The sequence below is a fragment of the Solea solea genome, chromosome 9, assembly GCF_958295425.1.
Source record: "Solea solea chromosome 9, fSolSol10.1, whole genome shotgun sequence".
In the NCBI taxonomy this organism is placed as follows: domain Eukaryota; kingdom Metazoa; phylum Chordata; class Actinopteri; order Pleuronectiformes; family Soleidae; genus Solea; species Solea solea.
In genome coordinates, this window is record NC_081142.1 from 25224637 (window position 1) to 25240543 (window position 15907).

General features: G+C 41.4%; 1 protein-coding gene across 2 annotated transcripts; it reads left to right on the forward strand.

The window, feature by feature from the left end:
* The first annotated feature begins 442 nt into the window (after positions 1 to 442).
* orc1 (origin recognition complex, subunit 1) lies at positions 443 to 15115 on the forward strand. Of its 2 annotated transcripts, XM_058637403.1 has the most exons (18): positions 443 to 725; positions 1437 to 1564; positions 2270 to 2442; positions 3027 to 3444; positions 4682 to 4982; positions 5460 to 5567; positions 6154 to 6216; positions 6925 to 7032; positions 7610 to 7853; positions 8203 to 8309; positions 11638 to 11739; positions 11845 to 12016; positions 12724 to 12831; positions 13684 to 13833; positions 13972 to 14091; positions 14187 to 14359; positions 14483 to 14570; positions 14676 to 15115. In XM_058637403.1, exons 1-18 carry the CDS (start codon positions 631 to 633, stop codon positions 14868 to 14870), a joined length of 2853 nt encoding a protein of 950 aa, XP_058493386.1. In that variant the 5' UTR covers positions 443 to 630; the 3' UTR covers positions 14871 to 15115. The 2 variants fall into 2 exon arrangements, with proteins under 2 accessions (XP_058493386.1, XP_058493388.1); XM_058637405.1 differs by lacking the exon at positions 5460 to 5567 and having other exon boundaries at positions 444 to 725.
* Positions 15116 to 15907: the final 792 nt, after the last annotated feature.

The following is a 15907-nucleotide window of genomic DNA, read 5'->3' on the forward strand; positions in this document are numbered from 1 at the left end:
TTGTTGGTGAAAAATGACGGTTGTTTCCATTTTCCATGCCAGCAGAGCTGCTTATGGAAGTTTGCTAATCTCATTGGTATCTCATCAATTTTATAGTCACTTTTTAACAAAAACTTGAGACCTTCTATAATTAAATATGACTTTAGGGAAAGTGGTCCAAATGTGTTTCCTTAATTAAACTGGTTTACCATTTCACTTTGAAAGTGTTTCAAAAATAAATTCCTCCACACCACCATTTATTCTAGTGTTGCATAGAATATCTTTCTTTAAATAATGGCATGTGTTCCTCCCGATGAAATAGAATAGAGTTTTGTCGGCATTCCCAGTGATAATGACACATAAACAGGAGACTTGCAGATCCTTTTCAATACAATTGCTTCCTGGGAGTTGACGTTCACCCTCCAAAGCAAAAGGGGGCGCTAAAGCGGCCTAAAACTCTGACGGCCAAACGGAAACGACGTAATTTTCGCGCGAAATGTAGTCTGAGTCGCAGAGTTTGGGAATCCACTACGTGTTCGAGGCCGGCTTTGATGTGGTTTTAGTTTAAGACGGCGTTTGACTGCATTTGTCCCGGACCAAAGCGTGTCTGTTTTAATTTTCTGTGTGTCCGCGCAAAGAGGAGGGAAGAGCATGAAGTATTTCACCAGGCTGAGAGTCAGGAGAGTCTACAAGTGGCGAGGAGATCCTTTAGCTTTCAACAGGAAGTTAAAAACCTGCGACTATGGGTGAGAAGAAGCACTTAATTAAGCACTAATTAAAATGCACATATATGTATATCACAGGCATTTGTTTTACTATCTGTCAATGGCAACATCAGTCGGCAACTCTTTTGATAAGTCACTTAGAGCTGTTACAAGTTTACATTCAAATCATGTGGTTTCAATAAGGTTGTGCTCATCAATGTAAATAACCCCTGACATGGATGTATTTGGATGGATGGTATCTATTGATTAAGTTATTAATTATCACATAGATCTGTACACACGTTTTTAAGAATGGCCCTGTTAAAAAACAATGTACATACCTTTTGATTAGGAGCCTAAATGCACTTCATTTGATGTTGATTTGTTTAAGCTTTATAATTTATGTTCACAGAGTAAGGTATTATCGGTAGTACTAACAGTACAACGCATGTGATAATAATGTTATTTAAAAGAAAACATTTATTGGTGTTTTGTGTCCAGACAGATTCGAGCGAGGGAGGGATTTGGCTACTAATCAGTCAGGCAAAGAGAGAGTGGAGCCACACGCTTTTTTGATCTCTGTTTTCGTCTATAACTTTGAGCTGTATTCGTGTTTTAAATACGTGTATGTATGTATACCTTTGTGTATGTAAAGAATAGAAGAGTCCTGGATATGAGTAAATGGAGCACTGCACTGTTATTTATTGATAAATCCCTGGTTCATGTTTTTCTCCATCTGTTGCTGTGTTGCAGCTCTTTGGCCATCAGTGTGGAAGGTCTCCCCAGGACAACTGTCATTGTCGTTGGGCAACACATTCTCATAGAGGGCGAGGATGAAGACGACCCGTATGTGGCCAAAGTCACCAGGCTGTTTGGTGACGGTGAGCATAAATCACAAACTAGGGCTGTCAGGTTTATTTATAATGGCCCGTAATTTGTTCACGTTAGGTCAAAGGCCATTTACCATAAATACAAGTCCGTCAACCCTTATAAGATAAAAAGTCATAATTATGAGATAAAAAGTCAATATATGAGATATACAGTCGAAATTTCGAGATAAAAAGTCATAATTATAAGATAAAAATTACAAGATTAAAAAGTTGAAATTATGAGATAAAAAGTGCAAATGCTCCTCAACGGCAATGTTTGTAATGGCCATTTCTGTAACAATGGGCTTTTTTTTAATCTCATATCATAATTATGACTTTTTTATCCCATAATTGCGACTTCCTTTTTTTTTCATTCTGGCAGAAATGGGTTTCCATACAATACTCATACTATAAATCCACTCTAAAATAAAATATCTTCTTTTTAAAAAAAAATATAAATAAATAAATGTTTTTACAATTTTTCCTGTGGTTGAAACATGCGCTCAGATGTCCCTGTGCACACACAGAAGGTCTCAAGCGGTCAGGGGGTCATGAAGCCCAGCACACACGGCTATTCAAGAGCCAACATTTGAATAAAGAAAATGACAGCCTTAAGAGAAACACATTGCACAGAAAAAGGAAATTAAGTCCAGTTTCCCAGTTGTAATCAAATGGGTTTATCTGAAATGGTACGTTTCCTGTCCTGTTGCCTTTCAGACAGCGGGAAGCAGAAGAAAGCGGTGGTTCAGTGGTTTGCCCGTGTGTCTGAAGTGCCTGCGAGCAAACTGAAGCTGCTGGGCAGAGAGCCTCATCCACAGGAGATCTTCTACTATCAGGGTCGCGTCTGTGAGGACGAGGTCAACGCAGAGTCCATCCTTAGACCTGTGAAGGTTTGTTGATTTGGTTCTATGCCAAGGCTCTTTCTGTGTGCAGTTTGCATGTTCTCCCCATGTGTGTGTGTGTGTGTGGCTTTTCTCATTAAAGCCAATCTTTAATGTAAATATGAATATATGAATGTTTGTCATGATGCACCAGATTAGGGAGATCCACGTTTTGTACAATTTGCAGCATTTGCTCTGTGAACTTTTATTTTATTACCAAGCTAAATTGGTATTGATATGGAAACTCAATCAAATGGATTTGGGATCTTGGTAGTCAGATTTAGTATTGATTCAGGAAGTCATTATTTATACTGTTAACCACACTGGAGTCCACCCATATGTGCTGTGTTTTTTGGCTAGTTTACTTTAAATGGGAACATCATTTCCAACATTTGCATCATTGTCTTTTTAAGAAGACCTGAGACTAGTGGACATTTACTGATGTTATAAATCAAGTCAGAAGTAGACGCTCTTTTTCCTCACTGGCCCTGATGACTAACTGGCACTTGAATCCTACTTCCTAGTCTACACTCACTGACTCCTTTCTCTGATTTATATGAACTGACCCTTTTAAAATCTTGCCTCCCTCACAGGTGAAGCACCTGGACGGAGCAGCTCCATTCCCCGACTCTGACGATAAGGACACTCTGTTTGTGAAGATGTCCTGGGACTCTAAAATCTTCAGGGTGGCTCCCGCAGCTGAACCTGCACCAGCGTTCTCGCCTCCTCCCCGCTCTAAACCCTCCCTGCCTCCCTCACCCCCCTGCTCCCCACCCGCAGCAACCCCAGCAACCCCAGCATCTCGACGTGTGTCTCGACGTACGCTGTCCACGCCGGAGCCCGCAGAGGTGAGATGCAGCTGGGGCAGCATGAGCACGGGGAAGGTCAGGTCTTTGGAGGCGGAGTCCCATCACTCGGCCACAAAACTGTCAGCCTCGAAATGTCTGAGTGCAACGAGGAGGAAAGCCTCAGCCAGGACGCCTGGAGTCCGCAAGAAACTGCAGCTCTGCAGTGAGTGTTGTCTTTTCTTCTTTTATTTCATAATTATATATAATAATAATAATAATAATAATAAACATAACTTACTTTGAGGGTATTTTTATTAGGCTGTTTTTTTTTTCATGTTAAGGCGTAAATGGGCTTCAATACAATACACTATAAATCCACTGTTCATGATCTGTATCTTAAAATACACTTATTATCTTTTATTTCAGGTAATCACCTGGTTTATTTCTTTGGTTTTTTTTTTTAAATGAAGTGTTATTAAGTGATTTCTTTTAAATATAATTGCCCTATCCATGTCAATTTTCTACCAGTATATTGAATTTATATTATTTAGTGTATTTTACAATTCAGTATAATTTATTTAATTTTTATTTAAATGCAGTGACAAACAGGTAGGTTTTCAGGCTAGATTTAAAAGAATGAATTGGTTTAGCACACTCTTCTGGGAGTTTGTTCCAAATATTTGGAAGTGGCTTCCCCATGTTTTGTCCTGGTTCTAGGGACACAGCTCTAGTTGTCAGGTGATATGGTGATGTATGTTTTCTGCATAGCTGTGTATTTTTGGTTTTGTCAGATTCTGAGTTTGTGGAAGCATGTAAAGGCTAAACAACAAAGGCCCTAGAATTGAGCCCTGGGGAACTCCACTGGTCATTTTTATCTGCTCCGATCTGTGATTGCCAATAGACACAAAGTCATCTCTGTCTAATAAGTGTGATTCAAGCCAGTGAAGCACTGAAGCAGAAAGACACACCCAGTTTTGCTGTCAGTCAAGCGATATCTCGTCATTGTCAGTATCAAATGCAGCACTGACATCCAATAATACTAAGACAGAAATGTTGCCACCGGTGCTGTTATGACACTTGTTTAGTGTAGTTTTCAGTCATTTTACCTATGACTTATAGTTGTTTATTTAGAGTAGTCTGATAAATGCAGTTTTCAGGGCCTGTGAAAAAAACACCCGGCTGAAGGACATGTTGACCATTTGTAGGACATCTTATTCAAGACAGCATTTGTATAATGTCCTCCAATTAAATCCAGATTGTGTAGTTCCTGTTCCTGCCAGGCCATTTTAATTGGTTACTAAATTAATCTTCAACTGTTTTGATAATCTCTTTGAGTGTTTGTTTGTTTGCTAAATGACATGTAATGTAATGTAATGTAATGTTTGTTTGTTTATAAATAAAACATGTTCTCAGATTTTTCAGCTTCCAGGTTTTTGAATGTGTCTCCTTGTCACCGCCAGGTCCGGAGAAGTCGAGCCCAGAGGACGCCATGGACCAGCTGCTGGACCAGGAGCTGGAGTCAGAGATGATGTTGGTTCAGAGGCTGTCGTCCTCTCCTCCACAGGCCCTGCACCTTACCCCCCACAGGATGGGCCACACAGCCCCTGCCAGTCCCCTCTCTCACCGCCTCACCCCCCTCAGGAAGGCACAAGGAGGCCGCGATGCTGAGGACGCCATCCCCATAAAGCGCTCCTCTGTCGTCCTCCAGCAGCTGTCTGAGACTGACAGTCCACCTCCTGCTCCCAGAGAGGACTCCACCAGGTGAGAGTCCACTCTCACTCATATTCAACCACATTTTAAAAATGATCACGTTTATCAGCCAGATGATTTTCCACTCACCACAACAAAGCTGGTCCTGTGCTAATTCCAAGAACGGCAATTATTTGAATCTATTCAAATAAATCTGACAATAAATCAATTAATGCTAAATATAGGCTATTACTAAATATAATTTTTTTTTTTTTGAATTAAATTAAACCAGAAATGAACAGACTCAAATTGTGTAAAATAGAGATGAACAGGTTTAATAGATTTGAAAATGCTTAAAACTGGAGATTATCAGGTTTAAAAATATGTTAAATAGAGATTAACAGGTTTAAATGTCTTTGAAAATGCTTCAAGTCAGAGATGAACAGCGTTACTTGAGTTTAGATGATTCATATTGGTGTGAAAGTGGTTTAAACCAGAGCTGAATTGTAATGAAAGCACAGCCACACTGGTCAGTCCTTTGTCTGTCAGTCCTCAGCAGGGGTTTGTGATGGAGGCAGAGTTACTGACTAGTTCCATTAAGACACCGAGAAGAAGAACTGCCACTCCGAGGAGAAACTGTGGCACCAGAGGGCAGAAGTGAGTCAGAGCCTCTGTACATCTGTAGGGCTGAGGTCATTCACTGCACGTCATCTAATTTGGGTTCTTACACACGTTTGTCTGTGGCGTCTGATGCAGATGTGATGGGAGCACGTTAGGGCTGGGTGATATGGTGTAAAAAAGAAAAATGCACTATTTTCTGTAATTAATTGCGAAAATAAACCTGGAGCTTTTAACAGATATTTATTTATATAAAATCATAGAATACATGTAGAATCAACACAAAAAAGTATATTTAAATCAATTTCTTTAAACTTTTAAACAAAGTCCCTCTCCTGTGAAGTACAAATTTGGCACAAAAAAAGGCAAAAATGTTTTGAACATGTTAGTAAATGTTTACACAGAGAAACAGAGAAATACAACACACACACACACACACACACACACACACACACACAAAACACTGGTCAGCGAGGGCAAGAGAGAAAACAAACTCCCATAAAGAGAGAGCGCGTGCACACACTTTAGCTTTGTACGATAGTTTTAGACCTTAATCTAGTGTCTTAATTTAGTGTCTGCTATTCCTGATATTTCAACCTAACTGCAAAATGATGTTTGTTCCCAGAGCTGCAACTCCATCTCGAAGGAAAGAAGCAAAAGCAGCGAGGGAAACTGCTCTGGCTGTGCTGTGAGTGTGACCTTCTCTCTTTTTACTGCAATCACAACACGAGACACACGACCAATGACTGATCATTAGGGAGTGGCGGGGGGCTGGAACCCATTCTTAAATGCATCCTAGTTCTCTCTCTCTCTCTATTTGCCTTGTGCTTGTGCCGATGCCATGGAATAATCTCAGAGTTAAATCCATGTTAAAGATAGTATAAAAGGCTGCAACTAACCATTATTTGCAGAAGCAAATAATCTGTCCATTATTTTTTCTATTAATGGAGTAATTATTTAGTCCGTACTATGCCTGTAAATGCTGATCCCGGTTCTTCAAACCTCCATGAAACAGAAATGATCTTATATGAAGCAAAGAAATCAGAAAATATTCACTTTTAAGAAGCTGAAAGAAATCGTATCGATTATAAAGTAAGTTGGTTAGTGTAGTAAGTGATTACTAATGCAGCCCTTGGAGCAGGTCTGGAGATAAGTTATTGAGTTAACTTGCAGTTTGTCCTGCAAATGTGCTGAGTTATTGAGCATATGAACATACACACACTGTTTGTGCAAACATTTCATTTGTGTTGTGGTTTTGTTGTGTGACCATGTCATGTGTTTTTTCCACAAAAGTCGCCTCCCAGACGCTGTAAAAACAGCGAGACAGAGACTAATGTTGTGTATTCTGTTGAGTTGTTGTTGTTGTTGTTGTTGTTGACATGTGTGATGTGCACAGGGTCGAGGTGGATAATGAAAACTCTCCCATGCTGCCAGCGGCCACAACGCCGAGGAGCTCCAAGAGGAAGTCTGCTCTGTTGGTGTCGTCTCGCATCAGGAAACAGCTGTAAGTGCACGTCTCACCTGCGAGTCATCTTCATCATTCACTGACCTTTCTTAGAGGGATCATTCACTCCAGACAGTCCAGACAGTCCTGACTCCGGAGAGCTCTGGGTCTCGACTCTCCTCATCTGGTGCACCTGCAGCCATGGCTTGCAGAAGAGTGTGGGCATGAGCATGTACGGCATATTATCACTTTACACACGAGCCAGTCTTTGTGCCGTTTAGAGTCCAGGGTTCCCGCTATGCTTCACAGAACCACTTCAGAAAGTCAAAATCAAAAACCCCTGTGTGTCCGGGGCCTCCTCCACTTTGCATCTTTCTCGTGCTAAACGGAACACGTCACCTGAGCCCGAGCCCGGCCCTTTGAACTGAGTTTGACACTACAGTTTGAACTGTAGTGTCAAACTCTACTTGACACTACAGTTTTTCCCATTCACCCATTCACTCACACTTTTACACAGCACATCTATGTGCAGTGCATTTTTCACTCATCTTTCATACGCACTCACACACACTGCCGGCACAGCCGTCAGGAGCAACGTTGTTAAGGTGTTTGTTTGTTTGTTTGTTTGTTTGTTTAGGCATCTGCTGAACAGTGACCAACTCCTGAATTCAGACGGAGAGGATGAGGATGAAGATGTGTTTGTTCCATCCAAGGCGCTACAGAGCAGCAGTGAGGAGGAGGAGGAGGAGGAGGAAGAGCTAGACAGTGACCAGGAAGTAGGTGCAAAGAAGAGCAGAAGGACAGTGGGATCTCGCACCCCTCGTTCAAAGGGGAAACGTGGCACCTCTGCCAGGACGCCGCGTAAAACCCCCAACAAGAAGGTGAGAATCCGTTTAAAGGTTATAATCTGTGGTTTGATGGTGTCTGTGTGCTGGGTCTGGGAACATCACCCAGATTATATCAACAAGACTAAAGGAACTGTGAAGATGTCATGTGTGTGAATGAGGAAACAAAGAAACTGATAAAAATAAAGTAATATACGAAAAAAAAAGCATGACAAACATGAAGATGGTTAAAAGCTTAGAGAAAATGTGAAAACAAAGACACAAATGCTAATAGAGTATTAAAGGACATTAAACATAGTCCATGTGTAGTCTGTGACTTAAAATCCTGAACACAAAGGGAGTTGAGTTTGTTTTGTCACTTTGTATTTTCCTTTTGTTCGAACAGATCACACCCAGCACACCTCAAACCCCCCGGTATGCTACTCCCATCATCCCGAGCAGGTCACTTCCGGCCCGTTGCCCCGCTAATGTCCTAGAGGAGGCCAGAGCCAGGTGAGAGGACCTGTGCTTCACTTATTTGTTTATATTACGAGTTTGAGCTATTATCAAACTCCAGTTTCCAGGCTGGTTCCAGGGGGGTATTCCATCAAGCAGGCTAAAGGCAAAGCCAAGCTTAAATGGCCAAGTCTGGCTAATATGAGTGAGAGTTTGGTTCCATCAAAGAGGCTGAGATTAGCCCAAACTCAGTAACCATGGAAACTATGACTCTGGCTAAGCCTCAACCATGGCTAAGCCATAACTGTGGCTCAAATTTCCGTTCCATCAATCTGAGCTTCAACCCTGTTCCACCAAGGTGGCTAATGTGAATGCCAGCCAAGTAACCATGGTAACTTATGCTGCCGGGCAAACCTGGTCTGTAGCAGGCTAAAAGTGAAGCTTAGCACCATCTATGATCAAAGAATGTCCAATAGACAGAAACAGAGACACACAACTGTCATGGAATGATAAAATAATATGTAAAACATAAATTATATAATAAAATGTATTAAAGAAATTATTTATACTAATAATGATATATTATATATAAGTACATTAAAGAACATTATCACCAAAATAAAATATAATAAAAAATAAGAAACAAATAGATACAAAATTAAACTAATTAGCAAAAAAATATAATAAAAGGAAATTTAAAGAGATCATCATTCTTTTGATGTAACAAGGGTTAGGGCCTCCGATTGATAGGAGACAGATGATCGATTTGCTGTCACCTGCATTCACTTACTGTAATAGGGGTCCTCGTCTCCAGTGAATTGCTTGATTTGCTAAAATGATTCTAGATAAATAATAACTTTTTTACAATCAATAGATCTGTCATATGATTATTTCCTATAGAATGATAACCAACATTGCATTTCCTCATGTAATAATCTACCATCAATTGTATGATAAATGTGATGAGTCATGTAAAATACTTTGATTAAATGTAGCCTATTATTATCAAAAATGTAGGCAAGGCTACTTTATATAGCAAATTTTAGCACAAGGTGATTCAAAGTGCTTAACATAAAATAAAATAAAATAAAAATACAACAATTCAACATGTAGCATCTGGGACAAAATACAGAAGTAGCACAAATACAGCATGTAAAAATGACAGGCTTAAATGAAAATGATATCAATTCTATACAATTGGCCATGTAGGAAATAAATGAAAGCTATCCCATCGATTTGCATAACATTCAGTTGATAAATGTGATGAGTATCACTTTCTAACATTACTACTAGGGCTGCCAAACGATAAAATATGGAGAATTTCACATACATTGCAGTGAAACAATAATGCTATTTTAATTATGTTCATATGAATGTTACTTATTAGGGCTGTCTTTTTGTTCTTTGGGGATTTTCCTTTTCATTTTAAGGGATTTGGTTGCATTAATAGGTCCACATAATTGATTAGTTTAAAACAAAAACCATCAAGAAATCAATTGGTAGATTATTGTCTCCATATATGTTGTCCCTTTGATGGAGGATTTATATAACATGATGATGCTGAAATACTTCATTTTCTTTGTCACTTTCATTCAGCCTGTCGGCAATAATATTCTGCCACGCCACATCCCTCGCTTTATTGATTGCCGCGGTATTGCCCTTCTTTGGGATTATGTTGCTGTAATCCTCATATACCTCCATGAGGAGGGTTTGCTCCGCTGCGGAGAACATCTCTGCACGTTCTTTTCCCTTGCTTTTCGGCATTTTTCACAGTTTCCGCGCTCGACTAGAATGGGCTTTTTATTTTCCTTGTGGGCGTGCACAAGTTGAGGCTTAACAGTTGAGGCTTGACTAAGCGTCAAGTGGAGCCAGCTGATTTCACTTGATGGAACAGCTTGGAGCTAGATTGGGAGATGGAGCTTAGTCAAGCTTCAAGCTTACACCTAAGTCTGGCAATTCTTAGCTACATTGATGGAATACCCCCCTGGTGTGGGAGCAAAACCGCTTCCAAACCAGTCATTACCTACTCCCAATTCACCAGGGTAAACCTTTAGAGGTTTCGTGGTAAACCTTTAGAGGTTTCGTGGTAAAGCTTTAGAGGTTTCATGGTAAAGCTTTAGAGGTTTCATGGTAAAGCTTTAGAGGTTTTATGGTAAATCTTTAGAGGTTTTATGGTAAACCTTTAGAGGTTTTGTGGTAAACCTTTTAGAGGTTTTATGGTAAACCTTTTAGAGGTTTTATGGTAAACCTTTAGAGGTTTCGTGGTAAACCTTTAGAGGTTTCGTTGTAAATCTTTAGAGGTTTTATGGTAAACCTTTAGAGGTTTTGTGGTAAACCTTTAGAGGTTTCGTGGTAAACCTTTTAGAGGTTTTATGGTAAACCTTTTAGAGGTTTTATGGTAAACCTTTAGAGGTTTCGTTGTAAACCTTTAGAGGTTTCGTTGTAAATCTTTAGAGGTTTCGTTGTAAATCTTTAGAGGTTTTGTGGTAAACCTTAAGAGGTTTTATGGTAAATCTTTAGAGGTTTCGTGGTAAATCTTTAGAGGTTTCGTGGTAAACCTTTGGAGGTTTCGTTGTAAATCTTTGGAGGTTTCGTTGTAAATCTTTAGAGGTTTCGTGGTAAATCTTAAGATGTTTCGTGGTAAACCTTAAGAGGTTTTTGTGGTAAACCTTTAGAGGTTTTGTGGTAAACCTTTAGAGGTTTCGTGGTAAACCTTTGGAGGTTTCGTTGTAAATCTTTAGAGGTTTCGTGGTAAAGCTTCAGAGGTATTATGGTAAATCCTTAGAGGTTTCTGGGTAAATCTTTAGAGGTTTTGTGGTAAACCTTTCGAGGTTTCCTGGTAGAGGTTTCGTGGTAAACCTTAAAAGGTTTCATGGTAAACCTTAAGAGGTTTCGTGGTAAACCTTTACAGGTTTCGTGGTTAACCTTTAGACGTTTCGTGGTTAACCGTTAGACGTTTCGTGGTAAACCTTAAGAGGTTTCGTGGTAAACCTTAAGAGGTTTCCTGGTAAAGCTTTAGAGGTTTCGTGGTAAAGCTTTAGAGGTTTCGTGGTAAACCTTTAGACGTTTCGTGGTAAACCTTTAGACGTTTCGTGGTAAAGCTTCAGAGGTTTCGTGGCACACCATGCGTCCCTGGCCTTCCTATGCACAGGTCTGACCTCCATGCCAATTTTCAAGAGGTTTTTCCCTGATCGTACTCTCCGTTTATGGATTTACTTGCACTCCGTTCTAATTTAGTTTGGGATGTCACGTGCACTGAAACTGAACTATTACTTGAAGTTTCTGCTGTTTGCAATCCGGCTTTTGTGATTGTCCACTGGCACTCACAAGTGTGAGAAGTTCCTCCAGATGATTGTTTTCATGTAAATGTGTGCACTCTCTGCAGGCTCCACGTGTCCTCAGTGCCAGAATCACTTCCCTGCAGGGAGCAGGAGTTTCAGGACATCTACAGCTTTGTGGAGAGCAAGATCGTGGACGGAACTGGAGGGTAACACCAAGATATATACATACATATATATATATATATATATATATCTCCTGACCAGTCGTCCGGCTGTCCCACTCACATGAGTTGTGTGTTGCCGCGTTCCAGGTGTATGTATATCTCCGGCGTGCCGGGCACAGGGAAAACCGCCACAGTTCACGAGGTGATGCGCTGTCTGCAGCATGCGGCCGAAGTCGACGAGATCCCTCCTTTCCACTTCATTGAGATCAACGGGATGAAGATGACGGATCCTCATCAAGCCTACGTCCAGATCCTGCAGGTGAGGAGTTCATGGAAGCAGCTTGAAATGTAAAAGTTATACAATAATGACCCATCCAGCCTGGTGCAGCATGTTCACGTCTCTCTCTCCCCATTTCACTGTTGCTCTGTGCTGTTAAAAGTAAACATTAAAGAGGGTGTTGAGCAGGATTACAGGAGTGATTAATGTCGGAGCTAAATTTCATTTTATTTGTATAGCGCCAAATCACAACATACATTATCTCAGGTCTCTGTAGATAAACAACATCATCAAGAGCAGAGACACCCAACGATTCACACAATGAGTAAGGACTAGGCGTCAATGGAGAGAAGAAGAAATCTCTGACAGAACCAGACTCAGAGATGTGCAGCATCTGCCAAGACAGGTTGGGGTGAAAGGAAAAATGGGGAATAGAAAGGACAAGAGGGAGGTGAAGTAGAGACCGAAGAAAGAGTCCAGGAGCAGATATACAACAATTGTATCAAATCAGTGATGATGCTATAGCATAATAATAGCCTCAAAACTGGATCTGGATCCTGCAAACCTACAAGATGAGGACACGGAGAGAGGACAGGAAGGAAAGACAAACTAAGGAGAGACAGAGAGCAAGGTTAATGACACATAATGAAGTCATATTCAGACCCTGAGGGTGAGTGAGTGAATGAGGGAGGAAATGAAAACACTGGTGTGTTCTCTGACCACCTGGCCCGGCTCCCTCCTCTCTGCAGAAACTGACCAGTCAGAAGGCCACGGCTGACCACGCAGCGGCTCTGCTGGAGAAGAGATTCAGTAACCCTGCACCCAGGAAGGAGAGCACGGTGCTGCTGGTGGACGAAGTAAGAACTGCATTTGTAATACTAATAGAATCTCTCATAGGCACAGTTTTTAATGAAGGACATGCAAACCGACACACTGTCCCACTGCCAAAGATGCACGTGGATTAATCCACCGCGGAAAATAGTTCCTGTTTCCTCCATGTTTGTGTGTTTAATTGTACATTATATCAACTGAAAGTCCTATGATGTACTAACATAGAGTCAGCATTGACAGTAGAGCTGGGCAATATATTGATATTATATCTATATCATGATATTATTATATTTAATACATGCAGTTGAGAGAATTGGATTTTAAAAAACCTCATAATAACACTTCTTTAATTTTAAGCCTAACTGTTTTTGTTAAAGCAAAATTTCAAGTCAATTTCATTGTTGCTAACTCACGAAAATATCCTTCATTTTACAGATGGTCGATTTTTTATTTATGGCTGCAACAATTAATCGATTATTAATTTAACAAAATTTATCGTCAACTATTTTGATAATTGATTATTCAATTTCATACTTTTTTTTTTTTTAATCATTAAAACGAGGTAGCTGTTTTTTCAGCTTCTTAAATGTGAATGTTTTCTGGTCGCACTGCTCCATTTGAAAAATAAGTCATTAAAACTGTAAAATGTTGCTTTGCTGATAAAACACGTGAGAACACCATCATTCCCAGGTTTGAGAAACACCGTCGACATTTTTCAACTTTTTCTGACATTTTCTGATTTAAAACAAATAAAAGTAAATAATCGACAAGCTTTTCACGAGGGTCTGACTGACTGACTGTCTGACTGACTGACTGACTGTCTGTCTGTCTGACTGACTGACTGACTGACCCTGTGCTCTGTGTCTGGATCTCTGTAGCTGGACTTGTTATGGACAAGGAAACAGAACGTGATGTACAACCTGTTTGATTGGCCCACGCGACGTCACGCCCGCCTGGTCGTGCTCACCATCGCCAACACCATGGACCTGCCTGAGAGGATCATGATCAACAGGGTGGCGAGCAGACTGGTAAAGTTCACTTTACACTACATGAGCTCTCGTGCAGATCTCGTACACAAGACGCCATTTCATACGAGCTCCATTGGCTGCTGGTTCCTCTTCAGTTGAATTCAATGTTATTTGAATGACTTCTTCCTTGTTTTCCAGGGCTTGACACGGATGTCCTTCCAGCCGTACAGCTTCAAACAGCTGCAGCAGATCATCACGTCCAGGCTGAACAAGGTGAAGGCGTTTGAGGAGGACGCTCTGCAGCTCATTTCCAGGAAGGTACAGGAATGGTGTCCGCCGCCCTCTCGTCTCACCCGGTCTCTACTGCGGTTGCAGATGTCACTCACAGACTGTGCTCCTCCCCCCCTCATCAGGTGGCCGCTCTGTCGGGCGACGCTCGTCGGTGTCTCGACATCTGCCGTCGGGCAACAGAGATCTGCGAGCACTCTGCCCCCCCCACACCTCCTGCCTCAGGACTGGTAGGAATGAGTCATGTGATGGAGGCGCTGAACGAGATGTTTTCCTCCTCATACATCACTGCCATCAAGTAAGCGTGATTAGCCAAAAACTGTTTGTAAAGGTGCACATTAGGAGCTGTAATAAAAGAAAGTAACCAGTGTGTGTGTGTGTGTGTGTGTGTGTGTGTGTGTGTGTGTGTGTGTGTCTCCAGGTGCGCGTCACTGCAGGAGCAGCTCTTCCTCAGAGCCGTCATTGCAGAGTTTCGCCGGCTGGGACTGGAAGAGGCCACTTTCCAACAGGTACAGCTCCACCAAATAGGGATGCATGATATTATTGATTATTCACGATTTATCAGATATCACAAAAACGCCCAACAACCTGACTGAACGTTTGCCTCGTCTCAGGTGTTCGTGCAGCACCAGGCTCTGTGCCGGGTGGAGGGCCTGCAGCCCATCAGCGTGTCCGAGGGTCTCGCCGTGTGTCAGCGCCTGGGAGCCTGCAGGCTCCTGCTGCTGGAGCCCAGTCGCCTCGGAGTCCTGCAGCGCGTCCGCCTCAACGTCAGCCAGGACGACGTCCTCTACGCCCTGAAGGCTGACTGAAGCAGGAGCGTCACAACGGAAATCCCTCGTTTTTAAACCGTGAATCACGCGTAGACTGTCTAAGGCCTTTTTCCTTGTTTTTGGTCCTTTTCCAATAATGGGAGAGTTTGTGTTGTCCCCAGATTAATTCCTATTTAAAATGTGAGTTGTTGCTCTTTTCTGATGAGTTTTAATTTTGTATAGTTCATTGTTTTGTTTTATGTTTGAGTACTTGAATATGCAATAAAAGCCCATCTTTAATATCATGTGCTCCTTGTTTTATTCACAGCTAACTATAGATTCAGCTTCTGCTGTTACTGTGAGCTCACAGCAGTTGCATTGACTGTTGGTCTGTGGGGCTTAAACATTAGTATACCACCTTCTAAAGGACATCAGAGAGATCACAGTACCCTGCAGATAAGATGGCTGCTTGGCACGATTGCTCACGCCAACATAATCTAAATGATGACGAGACCAAACACACTGGACACTTGCTGGCCAAAACATGAACTTGGGACAGTGTGGAGAAAGTGGGAGGAGAAAGAGTTGCATCTTCACGTGCCGTGACCTCTTCACACGTGTCTTAAAAGTTCATGTAATCTCATGTGATGGGAAGAAAATGGAATGGGACTACCTGTTTGAGACTCTGTGTAGGTTTGGGTTTGGTGACACATTTATATCATGGGTTAGACTATTGTATGCTTGTCCTTCGGCAATGGTATTAACAAATAACCATTATTCAAAATTGCTTAGGCTCCATCGTGGCACCCGTCAGGGATGTCCTCTTTGTGCTAGCTATTGAGCCTCTAGCCATAGCGATAAGAAACATCCATTCTATCCATGGCATTACGAGACTTGGCACTGAACATAAACTGTCATTGTATGCTGATGATCTGTTATTATTTGTGTCCAAAGCTGAGACTACTATTCCCCTCATTCTGGAACTTCTTGCAAAATTTGGAGAAATCTCGGGCTATAAACTGAATCTACATAAGAGCGAATTATTGCCAGTGAATCTGACTGACACAACATTACGAGATATTACAGTGCCCTTTAAC